The 24,910-nt window shown below is 43.3% G+C and overlaps 1 protein-coding gene across 3 annotated transcripts in view; it reads right to left on the reverse strand.

The window, feature by feature from the left end:
- Positions 1 to 24,910, reverse strand: part of PIK3AP1 (phosphoinositide-3-kinase adaptor protein 1) — a 1,822,514-nt gene that overhangs the window by 1,225,615 nt on the left and 571,989 nt on the right. For all 3 annotated transcript variants that reach the window (XM_078643124.1, XM_078643125.1, XM_078643123.1), the window contains exon 6: positions 15,293 to 15,435. In XM_078643124.1, the coding sequence (XP_078499250.1) occupies positions 15,293 to 15,435 (143 nt within the window). The remainder of the gene's footprint in view (positions 1 to 15,292; positions 15,436 to 24,910) is intronic.

The raw sequence follows: 24,910 nt of genomic DNA on the forward strand, positions 1-24,910 counted from the left end.
CCGTCACAGTCAGCAGGGCCGTTTCTGTGCCTAATTTAGGGCGGAAGCCTGCTTGGGAGTCGTGGAGCAGGAGGTTATGTTCCAGGTATTGGGTAACAGAGGCATTAATATGTTTTTCCAGCAATTTGCTGATCCAGGGGAGGAGCGAGATAGGGCGATAATTGGCCAAGTTATTGGGGTCCAAGGTGGGTTTTTTTAAGAGTGCTTTGACTTGGGCACGTTTCCATGCTGTTGGGACTGTGCTTGTGGCAATGGAGGAGTTTAAGATTTTAAGGATTATAGGACTGATGGTCTCCTTGATTTTAAGTAGGTGAAAAGGGGGTGCCGGGTCAATGGGTGAGCCAGATTTAACTTTTTGCATGAGAGTGTCTAATAGCTCCTCGTTGAGTAGAGGGAACTCATTCAACGTGCAAGACACCAGCTGTGTTGAAGTAAGGTTTTTGGCTGGTTCAAATGTGGCAATGATATTCTGGATTTTATTATAAAAGTATTCTGCCTGACTATCACAGCGTAGTTGGATTTTGCTGGGGTCAGGAGAAGTAGTGGGGGTGTCTATGAGGGATTTAGCAATTTTAAAAATTTCCCTGGATGAATTTGAGGCGCTAGCAATTAAACTTTCAAAATACACGGCTTTTGAATTGCTTATTTCTGTTTTATATTTTTTAATTGCTTCTTGGTAGCTAAGTTTGTCCAAATTATTATGGGAAACTCGCCATATGCGTTCCAGTTTCCTACAGCCTCTTTTCAGCTCTTTAAGTTGAGGGGTGTACCATGGGGAGTTCTTTGATTTGGTTTTTCCTTTGAGGATTTTCAAAGGTGCCACCGAGTCAAGAGCTGTGCACAGCCAGTTAGTGTAGGTATCATAAAGTAGTGTGGGATCGGTTCCCATTTGGGAGGGAGCTGGAGATAAAAATTCGATCCACTGGTCTACCGATATTTTTGACCATTCTCTCCCTTTCTGAGTAGAGCGCGTAAGGGCTAGTGCTGGGGCAGCTACTGTCCATTGTATTGGGACCAGGAGGTGGTCAGTCCAGGCTAGGGGCAGTGGTGTCCCTACCTCTAGCCTATGGTCATTACTGAATACCCAGTCTAAGAGATGGCCTTTCTCATGGGTAGGCTGGAAGCCCTTCTGAGTAATTTGAAGGGCTGCCAGATTGTCTACTATGGACCTAGCCGTCGTATTACTGGGGTCATCCAAATGAATATTAACATCTCCCAAAATCGAGAAATTAGGACAGGTGATCACTGATTCAGCGATGTTTGAGTGGAGCGAGTCTAGGAAATCTCCTATATGATGAGGGGGGCGGTAGATCAAGATTCCTGAGAAAGTTGAGGTCGGATTAAAATCTAATGCGAAATGCATGCTCTCACAGTTAGAAATTAAAGACGGGCTGATCCTGCATTGATAGGGGTTTTTTACGAGAATAGCTAGTCCCCCTCCTCTCCCCTGTGGCCTATCCACTCTGTGGAGGGCATATCCCAGTTGCATAAGGGCAGTAATATCGGGGTCTGGCGTGTCCTTAAGCCACGTTTCTGTTAGAAATATAGCATCAGGGCTAGTTTCTTCTAGGAGTAGCGCCATTTGTACTGCGTGTTTAACTAAGGAGCGACAGTTCACGAGATACATTTTATAGTTTTTGATGCTATGAGCACTAGCACAAAGGCTAGTAAATGTATAGCTACAATGGGAACATCTACCTGTGGCCATGGTCGGGTGAATTGAATGCAGACAGGGAGTAAGGGGGGGTGACATTAGATTTTTTAGGGTGTAAGAGTCATACCGTATAGGCCGGGTAGTTGCCTCACTGGTTTGTGCAGGGGGGGTGGCCCCTGGTCCCGTCCGGTCGCGGACGGGCGCAGACGGGCTTGCCTTTGGCGCGCCTTCGGCGCGCCGCCGGCGCGCCCGCTGCGCCCGCCCGCTGCGCGGACGGGCAGTGCGGGTGCTTTTATCCATGGATAGAGGGAGGAGGGTGGGAGGGACGATCGACTAGACCGTCTCCCTTCCCTTCCCAAGATGGCCGATCCGGTGGGTGGGGGTGAGCGCCCAGCGCCAACCACGAGCGGAGATGAGTAACCGATCGTGGCTCTGCCTGCAGCGAAGTGATCTCGCCTCAGGTAGGGGTCTGGATAAAAAATGGCATTAAAATATGTACAGTTTTTAAAATATTCTCCAGATCTCAAAAGGTTGTAGAGTAATTTGTAATCAAGTACTCTAATTTCAAAGAAGCGCAAGAGAGCGCTGAGAACCCCGGCTTTCCGCCTCAGGGTGTGAACAACAACAGCAAACAATGCGGGCGTCCGATTTGTATGGCCTTAAGTAGTCTGGGAGGGCGGGAGGGACGATCGACTAGACCGTCTCCCTTCCCTTCCCAAGATGGCCGATCCGGTGGGTGGGGGTGAGCGCCCAGCGCCAACCACGAGCGGAGATGAGTAACCGATCGTGGCTCTGCCTGCAGCGAAGTGATCTCGCCTCAGGTAGGGGTCTGGATAAAAAATGGCATTAAAATATGTACAGTTTTTAAAATATTCTCCAGATCTCAAAAGGTTGTAGAGTAATTTGTAATCAAGTACTCTAATTTCAAAGAAGCGCAAGAGAGCGCTGAGAACCCCGGCTTTCCGCCTCAGGGTGTGAACAACAACAGCAAACAATGCGGGCGTCCGATTTGTATGGCCTTAAGTAGTCTGGGAGGGCGGGAGGGACGATCGACTAGACCGTCTCCCTTCCCTTCCCAAGATGGCCGATCCGGTGGGTGGGGGTGAGCGCCCAGCGCCAACCACGAGCGGAGATGAGTAACCGATCGTGGCTCTGCCTGCAGCGAAGTGATCTCGCCTCAGGTAGGGGTCTGGATAAAAAATGGCATTAAAATATGTACAGTTTTTAAAATATTCTCCAGATCTCAAAAGGTTGTAGAGTAATTTGTAATCAAGTACTCTAATTTCAAAGAAGCGCAAGAGAGCGCTGAGAACCCCGGCTTTCCGCCTCAGGGTGTGAACAACAACAGCAAACAATGCGGGCGTCCGATTTGTATGGCCTTAAGTAGTCTGGGAGGGCGGGAGGGACGATCGACTAGACCGTCTCCCTTCCCTTCCCAAGATGGCCGATCCGGTGGGTGGGGGTGAGCGCCCAGCGCCAACCACGAGCGGAGATGAGTAACCGATCGTGGCTCTGCCTGCAGCGAAGTGATCTCGCCTCAGGTAGGGGTCTGGATAAAAAATGGCATTAAAATATGTACAGTTTTTAAAATATTCTCCAGATCTCAAAAGGTTGTAGAGTAATTTGTAATCAAGTACTCTAATTTCAAAGAAGCGCAAGAGAGCGCTGAGAACCCCGGCTTTCCGCCTCAGGGTGTGAACAACAACAGCAAACAATGCGGGCGTCCGATTTGTATGGCCTTAAGTAGTCTGGGAGGGCGGGAGGGACGATCGACTAGACCGTCTCCCTTCCCTTCCCAAGATGGCCGATCCGGTGGGTGGGGGTGAGCGCCCAGCGCCAACCACGAGCGGAGATGAGTAACCGATCGTGGCTCTGCCTGCAGCGAAGTGATCTCGCCTCAGGTAGGGGTCTGGATAAAAAATGGCATTAAAATATGTACAGTTTTTAAAATATTCTCCAGATCTCAAAAGGTTGTAGAGTAATTTGTAATCAAGTACTCTAATTTCAAAGAAGCGCAAGAGAGCGCTGAGAACCCCGGCTTTCCGCCTCAGGGTGTGAACAACAACAGCAAACAATGCAGGCATGGCAGTGGGTATCGCGGCTGATGGAAAGACAGTCCGCAGCTTTTCCGCCAGTAGGCAATCATCACCGCCATCCATATTATGATGTTGGCAGTGTTATGCCTTTCTATGGCGGAGACTCTGCCATGGAAAGGCATGCGGGAATCGCTTTGGGGCCTGTTGTGGGCCCCCGGGGGATAGGGGGCTGTACTTGGAGGGTACCGATGGTACCCCCCTACATTGGCATACCTCACGGTGCCTGTCACGTTGTACATGCCAATGCACGCCATGCATTTTTTACATTGTGGCGGGAGCTGATCCCATCACCACCCGCCACAATGTTGAATATGTGGGATGTGACTGCCAGGGTTGCGGCCGCATCCTAATTGGCGGGTCGGGACCACCGCACCACTGGTGGGCGGTCCAAGCACCGCTAGGGTGGCAGGCGGGCTAAAGTCCGCCCGCCATCCTAATGGACCCCAAAGTCTTACGAACATGAAGCATGAATTGCCCAAAGTGCATTCGGCTAATAAAGCACTGCTTCTGAAGAACTTTTGCGTCTGTACTTGTTCTTGGATAAAGGTCCGGATGGACGAACTTGAACATAAGAAACCTTTGAAAATTGGTATGGTACCGTACGTGTGGAACTAATAAAGAGGGATTCGAGAGAAAAAATGATTAAAGGAAAGAAAAAACCTAGGATTAAAATTGTAAACGTGGAAGAATTGTGCAAGCAGCACTTATGTTGTGCCATTGGATTTGGGGCGGAGTGTCGCCCCAAATGTACTGCATTTAGTACTTAGGTGCCATTAGGGCTTGGCATCATACCAGTGAGCACGCATCATGGAATAAATGTCGAGAATCAAAGTTGATAAACTTGAATTAAAAGGTGTGCATTCCCCATTTTTGCAAATGGGATCTAGGCGTTTGGCCAGATTTTTGGTGTAAAGCTTTAGGTCCGTTTTCCGGAGTGCAATGAGGCGAAATGAGGAACACAGTGTGGGATCTTTACCCGGCTTGGGGAGAAGTGCAATTTCAGCTAGGGCCATAGAAGTGGAAGGACCACTAGCATCTGTGAAGGAGTTAAAAAGGCATAGCAGATGATCTTCTATCTGCGGAAGAAAAGTGCAATAAAAAGAGACCGGGAGACCGTCCGGGCCTGGGGATTTGCAGGGAGGTAAATCTTTCAATGCACTAGTTAGTTCGTCTAGCGTGAGTGGGTCTTCAAGAAGCTGTTCATGTTGCCCATCTATCGGGGTCCACCTGCACTCCTCCAAGACCGCCTGAATCTGGTTTGGGTTGGGAGTCTCCTGTGTATAAAGAGAAGTGTAGTAGTCACGAAAGGCCATTAGCTTAGCAGTTTCGGTGGTAGCCCACATATCATCATCTAGTTTAAGTTTCGCAATATGTGCCTTTGCTGTTCGCTTCCTTAGATGGCACACTAACACATCCCACCTTATCTCCCCCATCATAGTACCTTTGCTTCAATGCCAGCAAGGCTTACTCTGCTTTATTGGTCCTATGGGCCCGTAACTGGCTTCGAAGCATAGCCAAATGTTGCTTATGGATAGCCAGGGGATGCTCCTGATCTAATTTCTCAAGTGTTTTATTATCCTTAGTCAAATTATCTTCAAACAAACAGGCTTCCTGGGCCTGGGCTCTCGCTATGTAAGTTATTTGACCCCGAATTGTGGCGTTATAAGCATCCCAGAGCACGAGGAATGGTGTTTCTGGAAGATCATTAGACAAGAAATATGATGTGATAGCTTCACGGAGTTCCACCACATCTACTGGGTTGCGTAGGATGTGGGGGGAAGTCGCCAGCGGGGTGGGTGTCTCAAGTGAATTGATCGGTTGTGCAACAGCAGTTCCAAGTGTGCGTGGTCTGAAATGGAGATGTTTGTAATAAACCTAGATAAAACATTGTGTACCAGGGAATGAGAGACAAATAGATAATCAATGCGGGAATAGGAGCGATGAACATGCGAGTAGTATGAATAATCTTGTGTATCAGGGGAGTGATAGCGCCAGACATCCATTAGTCCCAGATCACTAAACATTTTCTTTAAAGAAGCGGACATGGCCCCAGCCCCCTGAAATCTACTAGCACTCCGATCCAGCCCCACATCCCACACCAGGTTTAAATCGCCCCCAAGTATAAGCTGATGGTCATTTTGCGTTAACTGTTCCCGTGGTAGATCTCTGACAAAAGGATCCTGTGCTTGTTTTGGAGCATAACACGGAGACGCCGGACTCGCGGCCGATAGGAACAGGAGGTCCTGGAATAATTTGAACATTTGCACGCATTTATCGGTATAACTACCTTAGAGATTGCAGAAACAGAAAACGGCCATAACAGCAGCATTGACTTGTTTTCAAACAAGGAGGGTTCCTGTTCCTATCTTGGGCTAATAAACGGCGCCAGAAAACGAGTAACATTGTTTTTGTGCTTGAAGAAGTTGCAGGAGACGAGATATACTTCCATTACACAGAAAAGATACCCTTACCGGGTTGGAATTATCACCGGTCAAGTGGAACAACAATACACGCCACTATAACAAGAAAGCCCTGAAGAGTCAGAGTGACTTGTACTCTGATGAAACACGTGTCGGCTGGCGTGGTATACCTTGAGCAATAAAAAGAAAATATTGCTCTCACAAGAAGAAGTGGACATCATTCCTTTGACTATACTGTTTGAACTGATATTTTCACTATTTAGTGTTTGAATGTAATTGAGTGTGTGCGTAGGAATTAGTCTTTCATTGTTCAAGTGTTGTGAACCAACACCTTCTGGAGGGGTTAAGAGGATCTCCCCTCCCCTATAGCACCACGGCCTGTAACAAGAGCAGCCAGACAGGCAGTCAGCAACATAGCAGAGCGCAAGTATTCCCTGAAAGTAAAAAAACCCTGTTTCTTTGGAGAACCGAGCGTCTGTATTCCAACCCGGACCACTAGTTCGAGAAATCTACTCTCCTTGCCTTGTATCACTCACGCAGCTCCCTGACAAATGCCTGCCCTGCAGAGAATAGCCACGCCACCCGTTTTTGTAGGCGCAGATGCCCAACACTGAAGGGGGTATTTAGGATGGGCCATGTGGTGTGTATCCTTCCTCAGGAGGTGTGTCTCCTGCAGGAAGATATGTCTGGGTTCTGTTGCAACAAGTAGCCCCAGATATTATGGTGCTAGTTAGGGGCGTTGAGACTTTTCAAATTAAAAGAAAGGATCTTCGGACAGGGACGGTGGTCATAGCAAATACAAAATACACCTATCTGCCATCGAGTGTTGAGATACCAATACAGGGCTCAAGGCTCCCCGTCCTCCCTCAGCAAAACACCAGGTAGAGAAGACAACACAGGGATACACCCCAACATCCAGCAATAGGTGAGGTGGGTCTAATTACACAGTGCAGTAGACAACAGTGAGAAATCAGCATAGTCCCAATGCAATAGCCCTCACTCCCTCCAAGAGGAAGAAAAGAAAATAAGAAGGAAAAAGAAATATAGAGCAGAAATTCAAAAATCAATAAAGGCCAACATGCCCAACAAGTCCTATTCCAGTCCAAGAACAGGCCATGCTCAAAAGCACAAGCCATTCCAGATATGTCACTCTCTTAGGAATAGGAGGTGGGGGCGAGTCTCATGAAACAGATCACAACTGCCAGATGGGAGACACCAGCTCTGCTGCCACGCTGTAGCCAAGGCAAAAGGAAAACAATTACTGTGTATGAAAACCAATTGCTTTCCCAGCGGAGAGCGCTAAGGACAAAGTTCAGTCAAACCTTCTAGCGCAGAAGATCCTTCAGTCTTCCTTTGCTTAGAATGGGTGGGAGACTTTTCGCCATCCATACAACAGAGATGAGGGATAATGTCCTGCTTGGCTTGGGAGAAGGAACATTCCCCATGCTTAGGTGGTCAGCGCTGTCTGAGCGCTCAAGCCCACTGCTGCTTTGCGGGCTCCCTGTTCAGGGGTGGCAAGCGTGAAGGGCTAGTTGGTGCAGAGGAGGCTGGGAGGTGGAGCAGCTGGGTAGCTTCTTGGAGAGAGCATAGAACCAGACGTTTGGTCTCCTAGTTGAAGATGAGAGCAAAAGGATGTCTCCATTGGTATTGAATATCTAGTTCGCGGAGCTTGTCAGTAACTGTTTTAAAATCCATGCGGCGCCGGAGCATGGTGGATGCAAGGTCTTGGAAGAGCTGGATAGTGGATCCCTTAAAGGACAGCTCCGATTTATTGTGCGCTGCCTTCAAGATTGTTTCCTTCTCAGTGAATAAGTTAACCCTGGTTAGAATGTCAGGAACTAGTCCAGAGCATCCAGGGGGTACCGCTACTCAGTTTGTCCTGTCAAGTGCCGGCGGAGAAGCACGATCATCCCCTCTGATCTTGTGAAGGAGCTCCGCAACAAAACTCATAATGTCCGAGGCCTCTGCCCCTTAAGGTATGCCTCGGAGGCGCAGGTTGTTATGTATACTTCTATTTTCCGAATCCTCTTGCCTTATTTTACAGCTCAATGTGTTGTTCTTCGAGGAGGGCTAGTCATTGCAGATATGCTCCTGAACCTCCATGCGAGTATCCACCATCTTCTCAAGATCATCCACCCTCTCCCCAATTTATGTCACGTCCTTTCTGAGTTCCCTGATACATGTTTGGACCTCAGATTTGAGGGATCCAATTGCCGACTTGATCTCTTTCAGGAAATTAGCCATGAAGGATTGAGTGAGGGGGTCCGAAGAGCCTTGAGATGGAGACGCCATAGTCATGGAAGCTGCGGGACCAGGTTTATTCCACAACAACGTTACAAGATTATCTTTCAGAGTCGCTGTAAATTCTTTCCCAGCTTTAGCGTGTGGTATGACCCTTCAGACAACGACACTCACAGTGAAGATCTAGGCCTTGAGAGCGGAACAGGGGCCCAGCACAGCCTTGTGTAAAGAGCCAAAAGTGTTTGTAACACAGTGAGAAGAACCACCGGGGCAATCAGGGAGCACCTCCAAACAAAGAGCAAGGCTGGAAAAGAAGAAGGACGATTATTACGCCCCACTCTGTCAACAGCCCCCCAGACTTCTTCCAACAAAGCGTGTAAGGGAAAGATGTATAGGCAGGTGCGCAAAGAGACTACTTTCTCGTAGGGTTCCAACAGCCTCAGTGTCTCCCTCAGCTGTCACTTATCTCAAACTTTTTCGGAGCAGCCACCAACCTCTATTTTCGAAATTCCCATGGGAGCAGGAGCAAAGCATGGAACAGGATATAAGGGCTCCCCTCAGAGCATCAAACATGCGCCGCAACAGAGAACCACGGCTGAGAAGATCCTTAAAAGTGCCACTGCCACTCCAAGCCAGCACCCCAGTCAGCAGGACAGCCCCAACGCACTCCAACCAGCCAGCACCACCAATGAAGTCCTGTAGTGCCTAGAGTACTTGCATTCCGCTGGCAATATGGCACTAGACAGGGATTTCGCAGCTTGGCAGGATCTCAGAGCAGTAGGCGCCGGTCCCACCCCGTGAGGCACTTTCTCAACGCACCCCGGAGGAGAAAGAGTCAGTTTGCTGGTGAGGCAAGGGCAGGGTCCACTCCAAGAAGGCACTTCCAAAAAAGAAGAGCTGTGAACCCCAGGGAAGAGTAAGGCTGTGTAGAGCCTCTGATTGCATTGCACCACCCCGGTACCTGCTGTCTTGATGGCGTGGGCCCTTCAAAGCCCTGATAACATGTGGAAAGACCCGCAGGGAAAATCGCAGCATGGACGTGCTCCCGTCGTGAGGATCCACAAGATGGCGGTGATGGGTCTTCTCGCTGTAGCGCGATGCACCCCTCGTGTCTCGGGGCGCCAGTCACGAGTCTCCGCTCCTCCACCTGAATGCACACCTCCGCCCTAGGTGACGCAGCGGGATGTCTCGGGTGCCGCCGGCCATCTCATCCACCACCCGTTCTCCGGGGCTCAGGGCGACAAAGATGATGAGCACCAGTCCCAGGCCCCACTGCTAAGAGTGCGGTCACCGGCCTCTGCAGCGCCGCGCTGCACGACCGGAAGATTCCTGGGCCCCTCCGATATCCAGTTAGGCCAGGCAGAACTGCGGGTACTGCCTTGGTGCCGTGATTCCGGCCAAAGAAGGCAGTGGCTGGCTGGAGCCCCCTCGGCGTGCGTCTCACTGCATGCGTAGCGAGACCACGCCCCTATACATTTTTTAATACATATTTCTTTGGTAACAGTTATAGAATATTTATTTATATTGTAAATATGCATTACATAATTATATAGTGTGCCTTTTTAATAACATATATTTTGTTACAATTTTTTCATTGTAGTTTTTATAATATTTGCATAATTTATAATAAATAATATATTTTGTATAATATTATTTAAATTTTAAATATAAATTATATTATAAGGGTAAGAAAGCATTTTATAAAAGAATGTTTTTTAACATTAATGCAGTATTTCACATTTTTTGCAAGCAGTACAATTTGTTTTCTTACATTGGTAAATTAACAATTTTTTTAATGTATAATAATAATAATAAATATTATTTGTGTTCTAATATTTACTCTTATACTTTAACAATTTTAAACAGCAAAGAAAAAACATTTTGTACATTAGTAATATTAATTAGTATCTTTTAAACATTTTTTGAATTACATTTCTAATGTACATTGAGTTTAATGTAGAAAAGTATTTTTCTTATTTCAATTAGGCAGCCATTTTTTAAAATAATTTCTTTTTTGTGGGCTATCTATGTTCTTTTAGGTCATTTCTGAACGGAGAAGCTCGTGGTTGGAAGCGGCATTGCATCAGTTAAGGTAAGTTTAATTTAATTGATTTTAGGCTTAATTTAGGAGTAGGTTGAAAGTAGTTTGATAGTCTATAATGTATGTAATGATTGGATTTTGTGTTTTTGTGAGGTTTAGTTTGTAGTTTTGCATATGCGAAATGCTGTTAGTGCGTTGATAGGTTTGGGTTAGGGTTTGCTATATATGCTTAATTATGTTTAGAGTATGGTGTTATTAGTATGTTTATGTGTGTTTATCAATGATTTTACTGTAAATTTGTGCGGGAGGGATTGTGCTGGTTTTTCCACAGGTTTTTGACATTGGAGAAGTATGCTTCTTTTATAAGGATTAGTTTCTAGTAAACTAATAATTATTTTACATTGAGTTTAATGTAGAAAAGTATTTTTCTTATTTCAATTAGGCAGCCATTTTTTAAAATAATTTCTTTTTTGTGGGCTATCTATGTTCTTTTAGGTCATTTCTGAACGGAGAAGCTTGTGGTTGGAGGCGGCATTGCATCAGTTAAGGTAAGTTTAATTTAATTGATTTTAGGCTTAATTTAGGAGTAGGTTGAAAGTAGTTTGATAGTCTATAATGTATGTAATGATTGGATTTTGTGTTTTTGTGAGGTTTAGTTTGTAGTTTTGCATATGCGAAATGCTGTTAGTGCGTTGATAGGTTTGGGTTAGGGTTTGCTATATATGCTTAATTATGTTTAGAGTATGGTGTTATTAGTATGTTTATGTGTGTTTATCAATGATTTTACTGTAAATTTGTGCGGGAGGGATTGTGCTGGTTTTTCCACAGGTTTTTGACATTGGAGAAGTATGCTTCTTTTATAAGGATTAGTTTCTAGTAAACTAATAATTATTTTACAGTTCCTTTATTTTTTGGGTATTCCTGGAGAATTTCTCTTTTTCATTACATTTTTAGGGTTTTTTATGGATTCAAATCTATGGCTATATTGCCGGCAGATTATATTTTATACAGTTATATTTGTCCATTTTTTGGGGGACTTTTAACTAAGTATTGGGATTTTTTTACGTTTGGATTTATTTATGGCAGTTTGGATTACATTCTTCAGATACAAAAATATAAGTTACTTTAAATTATTTACAATTGGAGGGAAATGTAATTTTTGTAATTGTTATTGATATTTTTCTAGTATATAAAATATATTTATTATTTTACATTTTTTTAAACTTTAAATTAATTGACTTAATATTTATATTTTAGATGTTTGAAAAGAAATGTTTAGTTAAGAACTCAGTTTACAATTAAGATTTTTCTATGTTTATGTATTAATGTTTTAAAGTAGGGATTTAACTATTGTTTCTAAATATTCTAGCCCTTTAGTGTTTGGGTAGAGTCTTAGGGCCCCATTATGATGGCGATCGGACTTTGTCCGCCCGCCACCGTAACGGTAAACGGGACTGACCTCCAGAGGTGCGTCAGCCAGATCAATCCGCCCGAGATCATAATAGGCCCCTAACTTTGTATTGTAAGTGCTCGAACATTGTTTTAGTTTGTTTAGCTAGTTTTGGACCGAGCTGTGTTGCAGACTGTTCAAGTCTAAGTTGTTGGTAGCTTTGTTCTTTTTGTATTGATTGTAATAATTTATGTAGGGTTGGTTAGGTTCTGCCTTTTGTGGCTTGGAAAGCATTATGCCATCCTTTCACAGTGTTATTAGTTTTTGCTCCTTAGTTTAGTGTACTGTTATATACATTCTACCATGAAATGTGGTATTTGGGCTGTCTTCTGTGTCCAGATCTGTGTAGCCTTCCCACCTAGGTATCCTCGAAATAGTCGAGTAGGGGACTTAGTTTATGTTGATTTGTTTGGTAGTAGGGGCTTTCTATTAATGAATTGTAGTGTTCTGCTACATCGGTTATTAGGACGTATGCTAGTGCAATTACCTTTTTAATTTCATAATCAAAATTGCTATTAGTTGCATATTCTACACTATGCATAGATTTTTGAAGGTGTCTCCATATGCATTCATTAAAGTGGTAATAGCAACCTTGTATTGCTGTGTGAGGGTAGTTTTTCAGGCTGGCTTGTGTCATTGACTGGTCAAAGTCTATGATAATATTTTGAGGATAGTAATTATTAGTTTCTTGCTTTACTTTTGGTAAGAGTTCTGCATAGGTAGTGGTTTGCTTGTTTGGTAACAGGTCATATATAAAGGGGATGTTGGTATAGTGATACAGTCCATGGATTGTGTATAATTGGTAAAATGGCTTGGGACATATTTTAAATGTTCCATTCATCATCCACGTCTCACAATTCTGTAGTCTAAGTAAGTTTGTGGGAGTTGCAAATATTATAATCCTTTTTTTATTAGATTTTTTGTCATAAAGAAGAAATTGTTCTTCATTATGAGTTACATTGAGTTCAGGTGGTATTTGAATTTCACTGAAACTTTTGGGGACAGGTGAGGTGGTAGCGGTTGATTTTTTTTGTGCTAGCTGTTAGCCTTTTTAACGTTGAGACAGAGGGTAATTGGCCAGTTGCATGTTCTGGAACTTGGGGGAGTACGTCTTTTAGGATTTCAGTAGTAGGTTTTTGAGATCTAGTGCTAGCTTCTTTCAAAGTCTCTAAAGCGTCTCCCACTTCTATTTCAGCTATGTTAGGGGGGTGGTTATGTTCCTTAACAATTAATACAGTGGTTTCTTTTGTTGTAGCCCTCCCATAACATGCATTTGCATAATATTTGCTGCATTTCCATTTAATTCTGTCGCCCATCTGTTTTTCTTGGGTGTAGACATATCCCATATAGCATAATAAAAGTTTTCCTTTCTGGGAAGTGATACATTTTGCACCTTCAGTCATTCTGATGATTCAAATGCTATGAGAAATGTATATAAAAAACAATAAATGTATTGTAATTGTTTTTATTGTAATACAGATTTCCATACACAAAATTATACTTACATGCTTTAATATGTTTAACTTTTTTTGACTCTGAGACGTTTCTGTTAGTGCTTGGCTTAAGTGTTTCTTTTTATTTTCTGCAGAAAAAAATATTAATTTTAAATAATTTGTTTAACAGCATTGTCTGTATTTTGGGGTTTGTGTGGTTAGTGGGTGCTTTGGGTTGGAATTTTTAGTTGTTATATTAGTTAAATTGTGATTTATACTTCCTTATTTTGCAAGGTGTTTTTTTGATGTTTTTCGTACTTAGTTGAGTGTCTTTTAAACTTTCTGTAGAGGAGATATAATTAAAAAAAATAATACGTTAATTATTTAATTATTGTAAAAAGTGCTTTCTGAATATTTTATACAGTTGTAACAATAAATTGATATTTTACTTACTTTGTGAACTTGAAATCAGAGTTGTCAATAAGGAAGTCAAATGTTGCAGAAGCAATCCGGCAGAGATTCCCCTTAGTCTTGGCTTTGTTTTTGTAGAATAAAATAATGTTACATTTTCTTTAGTTTATATAGTGTTTGTTTCATTGTTCTTTAAATCTTATTGGGTTATTTAAGTTGTAGGTGTTGTCATTGGTTGTTACTAATGTTTTCAATTATTTTGCCAGTTGATTCCTCATATGGGAAACGCTAATTAATGTTTAGTTAAACTTTTATTTATTCTTACTTTATTTAAAAGTATAATAGTATATAATTTGTAATTGACATTGTATTGAATGTATATTAATAATTATTTAGTTTATATATTCTGTTTGCAAAGAGTAATTCATTTGGTGGATTTAATTATGTTAAAGTTATTTTTTTAAATTATAATTGATTTAATGTTTATTCTATTTATTTAATATGCTGTGTGTGTTTGTGATATTGTTTATATATTTTTTGTTATGTATTGTGTTATTAGAAATATTTTTAAGGTTTCAACATTTTTTGGGGGGCGATAATTGTGTGGTCTATATTTTTGATATTGATATTTGTGTCATTTTGTAGGTTTATTTAATGTTTACAATATTAGTTATAACAATATTTTATTATCAATATTAGTGATATCGATTTTATTATTTGACGATATTTTTGTGTACATATTTGTGTATTTTTAAATAAGTATAAAATATTGACATTAATGTTATCGATATTTGTATGTCGATAATTTTGTAGGTCGATATTATGAGTGTTGATGTTATGTCAGTGATCCACTTTTATCATTTCGCGATTATCTATTAGGAAATCACAATTTTGCAATTTCTAAATTTCTGATTTCCTAATTGCAAAACAAAATCTTTGAGAATCCTATATTGCGATTCCCAAATAGGGATTTCTATGCATTTGCACTTTGGAAATCAGACATCCGAAATTTCCTACGTATGGCCCTAAGATCCATATATTGCATGAACACGTTTTGAAATAGAGACAGAAGAGGTAAAACCGTTCAATACATAATACCCTAGAAGCCTGCACTGCTCTTGTATCGAACATCAAGTTGCCAACCACCAACACCAACCACAGCAGCAGAAAGACTGTGAAGCTGCAAGCCTGTCAGGATGATGTGGCAGAGAGCAACCAGAGGTGGTCACAGATAGTCCAATGGAATTCTTTCAATAGTGAAAGGCAAGAAACAAGATTACATGAGGCAAAATGTATGTTGCATTATGCATGTGAAATTCCCTAGTGTTTAAGGGTTTTTATAAATGAGCAGAATTTAAATATCTGAATGAAGTGGAATCAAAATCCAACTATGAGAGAAAGATGAATAAAAGGATGGCCACTGACAGAATGACTACGCCTTAACCAATATCAAACATCAAAAAAGATCAAAACAAAATCATCTCCTTGAAGAAAAGTAAGCATAAAAGTATAGCTAAAAAATATATTTGAATGAAAGAAATTGTACCTGACACATGAATTCAACAGGATTTGTTGCATTTTCCAACAGGCTTCTAATTTCTTCCATGTCAGTGTAGTATCTGATTTGTCCTGCACATATCATTAAGTCATCACAGTAAACGTTCAGCGTAACAAGTCCAGACGGCAGATCTGGTAAAAAACAGACAATCATATTAAAATGAATAGTGAAAAATGAAATCATTCACCATTTCTTTTCATCCAATATTCCCTTAGCCTAAGTCAACACATCCGGTAGAGTAGTCATACTGTTGCAAGTAAACTTTGCACATTATGAACATTTGCAGGGGTAAATGTAAAATGAAAGCATGAGACTCTGGTCTCAAAGGTATGAAAAAAACATACAAAAGCCAATGTTATAAAGAAAGGAAGCAATTTCTCTTTTCCCAACAATACAAGATCAAGAGGATGACATGACAGAAGACTCAGGGGTCAAGGGATTTTAAAAGAAGACATAAGATAGTATGTGAGTGCATGACTTAGAGTTTCGATGGTCCCCAGTTCGCAAGTTACATTTCTCCAATAAGACATCCCTAGGGACTCTGCAGCAAAACAGTTCAATACCAAGGCAAGAAACCACTTACTTTTGGAATCTTGGAAGCTCTCTCTGTATTACTTGTCAGTTCTACCTTTTGCGGTGTGTTCAAAATTATACATTTACCAGTAGGATTTTGCAGAGGAAACTGCCTAAAAAGCACCGGGTTCCCAGCCCGTACACAAGGGCACAGTATGCAAGCAATTGGGAGGGCATTTCTCTTCAGGGTAGAGGGGGTGCAGTGCATGCACTTTATTAAACTATTCTGCTCTTTATTAATCAAGGAGGTAGATGTATGTAGGAAGTTCGCGAGCATACCTCTTGGTGATTTATTAGGTAAACTGGAAATTCTTTAGGCAAACATTTTCAGGCCAAATCAAGTGGAAAATAAAGTATCAAGAGCAATACCACAAAAAAGGAGCTTCATGGTCTCGTTACAGGTATAAAGGGTGCAGATATGTAAAGATTATTATCGGAAATACCACATGCCTGTCAGAAGTTTTGAAGAAGCATGCACTCACCCCTTTCTCCTTATTCTACCTACTGAGTACATAGTCAAGAGGTCACCATCAGATATGGAAATCAAAATGGGAGCAATCCTGTGGGATATGGGGAAGGCCATAAATACATACCTACCTAATATCCCAATAAAATTTAAAAATTGATAGGTATGTACCTTAGCAAATACCTGATCTTTCATAACAATGATGTTGTCTCTCAAGTAGATTTACCAACCCTTTGCTTATAACAGATCCATGGTGAGTGGAGTCACTACGGCTTATGCCAAGTATTATAGAGTAATAAAATATCACAAACCTGTTAGGCTTTAGAATTGGGATAAACTAAACTATGTTAAGTCAACTTTCTGGTGCAAAGATCACAATCAAGGTATACAATTTAACTAATAATTACTCAGAGTCAAGAGCATATTGCCATAGTCTAGTCAGACTCTAAGGGGCACATGCATCAACATAGCGATTTTTAAGGAATCTCAATTTAGGAATCGCAGTCCCTTAGCATGTAGGAATCGCATTACATTTTGCGATTCCTAAACATTACCTAATAGCGATTCCCAATTTGCGAAACGCCTAAAGATCGCAACGCCCCCTGAAGGCCACCTGGTTCACCACTGACCTCCAAGAAGCCAGGTGCTCCTGCAGATGCCTTGAGAAACTCTGGCGGAACAATAAAACCATTGAAGACCTGAACAACTACAGGAACACAATGAATGAATACCACCAGCACATAATTGCCACCAAAAGGACCTTTATCAAGAACAAAATCACCTCTAACGAAAGAAACGCAAAAGAACTCTTCAACGCCATACAGCAATTCACCAAACCCCACAATGAACACATGGATGGCACTCCATCCTAGGACCTCTGCAACAGGCTCGGCTCCTACATCCACCTGCAGATCAAGGCCCTCTACAACAACTTCAGCAAACAGACTCTGGACACCACCCCCCTCTCCACCACCAACAACAGGCTGACCATCACCACCTGGAAATCTACTACCACTGAAGACACCACCAAGACCATGAAGAACACCCACTCAGGAGCCCCCACGGACCCTGCCCACCGCACATCAACCACAGAGCCACTGCCGCCATAGCTCCCGAACTTGGCAGGACCATCAACGCCTCCCTTGAATCCAGCATCTTCCCAGATGACTGGAAGCAGGCAGAAGTCAGGACCCTCCTCAAGAAACCCTCGGCCGACCTGACAGACCTGAGAAACTACCGGCCCATCTCTGTCTTCCCCTTCGCAGCCAAAGCCACAGAGAGATTCATAAACGCCCAGCTGACTACCTTTATCGAAGAGAATGCCATCCTGGACTCCTCCCAGTCCAGTTTTCACAGCAACCACAGCACCGAGACTGCCCTCCTCCCTGCCACTGATGAAATCTGCATGCTCCTTGACCAAGGCCACACTGTGGCCCTCATCCTACTAGACCTCTCCGCTGCCTTAGACACCATCTCTCGCCGCACCCTCGCAGCCAGACTCCATGACGCCGGTATACGAGGAACCGCCCTCGACTGGATCTGCTCCTTTCTCTCGGGCAGAACCCAAAGGATCAGACTCCCTCCCTTCCTCTCGGAACCTACAGCGATCAACTGTGGAGTACCCCAATGATCCTCGCTCAGCTCCACGCTTTTTAACATCTACATGGTCCCCCTCACCGCCATCGTCAGACAGCATGGGCTCAGTATAGTATCCTACACCAACGACACCCAGCTCATCCTCTCTCTCACGAAGAACCCTGAAGACACCAGACTCAGCTTCCAAGAAGGAATGAAAGACGTGGCAGCCTGGATGAGCGACAGCTGCCTAAAACTGAACTCGGAGAAGACAGAGGTCCTTGTCCTTGGAACCTCCCCCAAGGCGTGGGACAGCTCCGGGTGGCCCCCTGCCCTCGGAAACCCCCCCATCTCGACTAACCACGTCCGGAACCTCTGCATCATTCTAGACTCCTCCCTCACCATGACCAGCCAGATTAATGCCGTCGCCTCGACCTGCTTCAACTCGCTCTGCATCCTCTGCAAGAACTTCAAGTGGATCCCCCCATGAATGCAGAAAGACCGTCACCCATGCACTCATAACTAGCAGACTGGACTATGGCAACACCCTCTATGCCGGATTCAACAAAACCCTGCTACACAAGCTCTGAACCATTCAGAACACAGCAGCCAGACTCGCCCTTGGAACCCCTCGACACGAACACATCATCGCACACCTACGAGACCTCCATTGGCTCCCCATCAAGAAGAGGGTAACCTTCAAGCTACTCAACCACGCCTACAAAGCCCTCCACAACATTGAACCCAAATACCTCAATGAAAGAGTCTCCTTCCACGTACCCAAAAGGAACCTCCACTCCACTGACCTTGCCCTGGCAGAGACCCACGCATCCGCAGAATCAAAACAGGCAGAAGAGCCTTCTCCTACGTCACAGCAAAGACCTGGAACGAGCTCCCAGTCAACCTCCGACGCTCTCCCACTCTGCACACCTTCAGGAGGAGCATCACGACCTGGCTTTTCGACTAATCCGGAGCTGCGCCCCTCCCCCCCCCTAGTGCCTTGAGACCCTCACAGGTGAGTAGCGTGCTTTATAAACCCCGGATTCATTTGTTGATTGATTGATGGATTGATTTGAGGGTGAGTGAATGGGGCAGCAATCTTGTCAAATCTGTGCTGCTTGCATGGGATGTGGCCATCTTGGCTTGGGAAAGTCTGTTGAGGGCCACAGGGACCTAACCAGATGAACTTGCTTTCTCAACGGCAGCCATCAGAGTGTGCTAGAATTAGTGAGAATTCTACTTGTAATGTTTTTTTTTTTTTAAATCGCATCATTCACACAAGTCCAGTAGGGAAGGGGAACAACTGATGCTCCATAATCAACATTATGTTAATGATTCTAGCCACTGAAGATGCAGTACTGGTCATACAACATAACTATACAGCCCTAAATGTAGAGCTTCAGGCAGAATTACAACTAGCATTGATTCAAATAGTATTAGATGTTGTTTTTCCTCATTCAAGGAATTAAATATTTAAAGATGCTAATAGCATAATATCTGTAGAGCCTACTCTAGGACGGGAATCCCTACAATCATGAAAAACAGCAAAAACACTTGGCCACTCTCAGATTTATCTTATTGTTATAGTACTAAAGAATGAAAGGTGTGCATGAAAGGTTGTGATTAGTCACAGATCAATCCGAACATTATAAAAGTGCCAAGTGAATGAGAAAACTACAACTTGCAAGTCTAATAATCACAAAGAACAACTTTTAATTGAGAAGCAACCCTCTCTAAGAAGTTCCTTGTAGCCCTGTGTAAGTCAAGTTGAATCTTGGGCCTTTCATGTACTCCAAAATTGGGAAGGCTCTGCCCTTTGACACAGATTAAACTGCTCATGTTTCCTTTTATGTTATTATCATATGTGTTTTGTAAAATGTACTTTTACCGTGAGGATATCCTGGTGCTGAGCAGGTATGTACGCCTCGCCCTACCTACGGTAGGTTGTTCAAACGAAAAGCCAGGTCTTCAGCTTCTTGCAGAATTCAAGAAGAGAGGCGGAGGCTTTTCATGTGAAGAGGGAGCTTGTTCCACGCTTTAGGAGCAATGCCATCATCCTGATCTGGTTTATGTTCGGGTAGCATGTTGACTAGTAGGAGTCCTGCAGAGCAGAGGTGTCTAGATGGTTGGTGGAATGTTCAGGTAAGTGAGGCCTGAGTTGTGGAGTGCCTTGAATGTGTGTGTGAAGAGTCTGAAGTGAGCATGTTTCTGTACTAGAAGCCAGTGTAGTTCCCTGAGGTGTGGTGTAGTGTAAGTTCTTTGTGGGAGGTTGAAGATGAGTCCTGCTGCTGAGTTCTGTATGATCTGTAGTCTTCTAGTGAGTTGCTTGGTGATTTTGGCGTAGAGGATGCTCCCATAGTCCAACTTGCTGGTGACTAGGGTGTGAGTGACAGTTTTTCTTATGTTACTTGGGAGCCATTTGAAGATCTTCCTCAACATCTTCAGGGTATGGAATCAGGATGCACCCACGGCATTGACTTGTGCAGTCATGTCCAGTTTGCTGTTGATGAATATTCCCATGGTCCTGGCATGGGTTCAGGGTGTGGATGTGGGTCCGAGTTCCGAAGGCCACCAGTTGGAGTACCATGGTGAGGTGTTCTTCCTGGAGATCACTATTTCTGTCTCGTCAGTGTTGAGTTTGAGGCAGTTGACTTTCATCCAGTTAAAAACTTTGGTCATGCAGGTGGTGAATCTGTTTCTTGTGCTGTGGGTCTTGTCCGAGAGGAAGAATATGAGTTGCATGTTGTCTGCATTTGAGAGGATGTTGATGTCATATGCATCGATGACACTGGCCGGAGGGATCATGTATGCATGGAAGAGGATGGGGCTAAGCGATGAACCTTGAGGGACTCCACTTATGGGTTAGCAAGGCCTCCGAGGAGTAAGGTGCCATGCTGACAGCTTGTGTTCTGTCCCTTAAGAAGTAGCAGATCTAGTTGAGAGTGGCTCCATGGATGCCAATCTCGTGCAGACGCTTGATGAGGATGGGGTGTAAAACTGTGTCAAATGCTGCAGAGACATCCAGGAGAACGAAGGCTGACAGTTCTACCCTATCAAGGATCTTGCAGATGTCATCTGTGGTGGCAATGAGTGCTGTTTCTTTAGAGTGTTTGGCTCTGAATCCAGACTGCATGGTGTTGAGAAGCTGGTAGTTGCTGAGGTGATAGGTGAGGTGGTGGTCGATTCGTTTCTCTAAGACCTTTGCAGGGTATGGTAGGAGGAAGATGGATCTGTAGTTGGAAAATTTGGCTGGGTCAGCAGATGTCTTCTTAGAAAGGGGCATGACGGTGGCATGTTTCCTGAGTCTAGGGAGGTATTGAGGATGGGTGTTAGAGCTTCACTGATTGGTAGGAGTCCTTTGGTGAAGGAGTGGTGAATGCAATGGTCAGATAGAGCCCCAGAGTGGATGGTCTTCATGGTAGCAGCTATCTCAACAGAGGTGACGGCAGGCCACGAGGTCAGGGCTCATTCATTGGCCATGATGGGAAGTTGAATAGCAATGGTAACAGAGACCGGTTGAGGGTCGAAGTTGTTGTATATGGAGGTGATTTTGTTACAGAAGAATTTTGATAGCTTATTGTAAAGGCTTCTGAGGAGGTGATGTTGCTGAAGGCGGTAGGAGGCTTAGTGAATTCTTTGATGATGGCAAGGATTTACTTGCTGTTGTTAGTTCTGGCATCAATGCGATGTGCACTTGATCTGCCAAATCTGCTGGTCATAGTGTCTCAGGGCTTATTTGAAGATGTCCTTGCCTGCAGAGTCTTGACTTGTTCTCCATTTTTGCTCCAGTTTCATCAGCCTCAGTTCCTCTGTGTACCAGTTGCCTTGCGGTCTGGCTCTTGCCCGTGGGTTGCTCTTGAGGGGAGCCATGGTGTTGGTGCAAGCAAGGATCCAGATTTTGAGATTTTTAATGGCTTTCAGCAGGTCACCAGTGTGCTCGGACCGACGCCTGGAGGGGCGGAAGCACACTCCTCTTCTGAGATGCTTTTCCAGCTCCGGTAGGTGGTTCCTGTGATGGTAGGTCTGTGATGATGTGGGATAGGTTTACTGAAATTGACAAGGACGTGGTCTGTCCAGGTCATAGTTGCTGGCTTGTCGATTGTGATGTTGCTGATTGAGGAGAAACTCTGACCGAATAGGTGTCCGGCAATGTGGGTGAGTTTAGTAACATGCTGGGTGAGTCCAAGGTTTGCAAGTTTTTCTAGAAGGGGTTGTGTAGTTTGGGTCAATGTAGTCTTCTAGGTGAAAGTTATGGTCTCAGAGTATGAAGGTGCTAGTTTTGATTGATGAATGGTGCAAGAAAGTCTGTGATGTTGCTGGAGAAATTGGTGCAAGGTGCAGGTGGTCTGTATATGAGGGTTCCACCCAGGAAGAATTGGCTTTGATGTGTATCTTAAATGTGAGTTGTTCCATGTAGCTGGTGGTGGGGGGTGTGTAGGTGGTGCAGCTGATTGTATCTTTGAATATGATGGTGACTCCAACGCCAGGCTGGTGCTGATGGTCTTGCCTAATGACCTTGTAGCCAGCGGAGATTGTGGAAGTGATATCTGTGCCGAGGGTGGGTTTAGCCATGTTTCTTTGAGAAAGAGCAGGTTCGGAGCATCGTCTTGCGGTAGGAGCCATGTCTGTGTGGTGATGGAGGGTAGATGTTATCATGCATCCAACCTAACCAATTCCTACCTATGCAAATCGATTTACGATACCTTTTTTAAATGGACAAGACAAAACAAATTATATGTTTACCGGCTGGGAGAAATTTCATCTGTACACTTATGTATTAAGATACAGCATTGTAAAAGCATGCAGGATGCTAGAATGTATGATATATGTAGCAATGTGAAACGATGCTAAGAAATGAGAAGGTTATGCTGAAGCGTTTCCGTATTTCTAGATAACAAGATGAAATTCAAACTGTAACCTACAATGGCAAATAACAATGTTGATTGAATAATGTATTTCATTTGATTTACTTTAGAAAACTCGTGTATTGACACTGATTGAGTGAAAGAATGCATATAACAAAGAAAATTGACATAGAATGTTATAAGGCTTCTGTAATGTAATGTATGTATTTGCACGCATCGAAGAGTGAAGCGTTGAAATGCAAACATGCCTGTTCATGTGCACGTAGATGACTTAGAAAAAATAAACATTTTAGTAGCACTTAATACCGACATGTATTTCATAAGCATATAGTATTTGAATTAATGAGAAAGGATAAATGCATTGAGAAACGTGTGTTCTTTATTATTTCGTAATTTAGCTGTCTTCTGCTTAGACCTTCTGCTTAGGCCTCTAAAAATGTCTTTCCTTAGCTAATCTTAAGTCATGTGATACTGACTCCCCAGCCCTATGAGAACTTTCTGTAAGGTTTCCATCTGTATTCTCATTTACAATGTACTCATTTCTCACATGTAACACGTTTTTAGCGAATTGTAACAACTATGTTCCATCCCAGTCGAAAAGCGCCTTGGAACAGACTGATGACAGATGTTGAAATGTACTGTCTACTTCTGAAGATGTTACTAGACAATAACCAAAATGAATATAATGATTCTAAAGAAAAATGCGAGAAAAGGATGACTTAATTCTTTCAGATTTGTATATTTTTACTGATCACCATGTAACAGCCCACTTGAGCGACCAGTGAATGGCCTAATTAAATCAATTTTTTAGAGGGTGTAAACCTGGATGTATTAGAGTATACTTGCCCAAATCAAGGCGGAGGTAGGAGCTGACTGACTGGCTGTCTGATTTTCCTTCCTTGGCAGGCTGTTGGGTTTTTCTTTGTTCCATGCATGTTTCTTCACACAGGTTTTCATTTACTGTGCCCCAATCACTCGTTCTAAGTGACAGAGACTCTAACAAACTGAACTTTAAGTGAATAGAGACCTTATCCTGTGCTATTGCCGGTTGACGAGTGTGTGCAGGGAGATAACCTTTCTCGGCTGAGGGATTACTCTGACTCTGGATGTTGCAATTGAGGCTGCAAAATGGACATAAACTGATTTCTTGAGGACAGAACCTGAGACAACATTGATTGGTTTCTATGAACATCCATGAACCTGAAATTTTCATGTACTGTGTGGTTTCTTTTGCAGTCTTTTTGGTCATTAAATCTGATCTTTAAATGTACTTCTGATTGTACTGCATTCTTGAGGCATTGGATAAATGTTTATACTAATACTTATCGATTATGTCTCATTCTTTTGGTGATATTCTTTGTCTCTAGAAATCTATATTCATGGCTGAAAAATGTGTTAAGTTATGGGGAAACGTCAGTTTGAAATAACTATTATCTATTCCAGGTCCTCATAGGGTAATTGTTAATTCCCTGAATATTCATGGGCCAGATGTAGGAGCCATTTACCGACCGGTAACGGCCGATTTCGGCCGTTACCGACCAGTAAATGGGTTTTTGGGATGTAGGGGCACATTTTTACAGAATCTGTAAATTTACCGATTCGGTAAATTTACAGATTCTGTAAAATACCGAATCGGTATTTTTACCGATTCGGTAAATCTCAGATGTAGGTGGGACTCTTCTGAGTCCCAAAGGCCCTACAAATTCGGTATTTTACCACCCAATCCAATTGGGTGTTAAAATACCGAATTCAGGTGTGCATGCACATGTGTGCATGCACACCTATGCCATGTGACAGACAGACATGCCCTTAGGGCATGTCTGTGTGCCACATGGCGCACATGTCAATTTTTGGGGTGCCAGAGAGTGTCAAAGTGACACCCCCTGCACCCTTGCAGAATTCGGTATTTACCGATTCGGTAATTACCGAATCGGTATTTCCCATTGATTCCTATGGGCTTCACAGCCCATAGGAATCAATAGGAAATACCGATTCGGTATTTACCAAATCGGTAAATACCGAATATTACCGATTCGGTAATTCCACATCTGGAATTACCTACATCTCCCCCCCTCTATTTTACCAATTCTTAAATACCGAATCGGTAAAATTCGGTATTTAAGAAGT

The sequence above is a fragment of the Lissotriton helveticus genome, chromosome 5_1, assembly GCF_964261635.1.
Source record: "Lissotriton helveticus chromosome 5_1, aLisHel1.1, whole genome shotgun sequence".
Taxonomy (NCBI): Eukaryota; Metazoa; Chordata; class Amphibia; order Caudata; family Salamandridae; genus Lissotriton; species Lissotriton helveticus.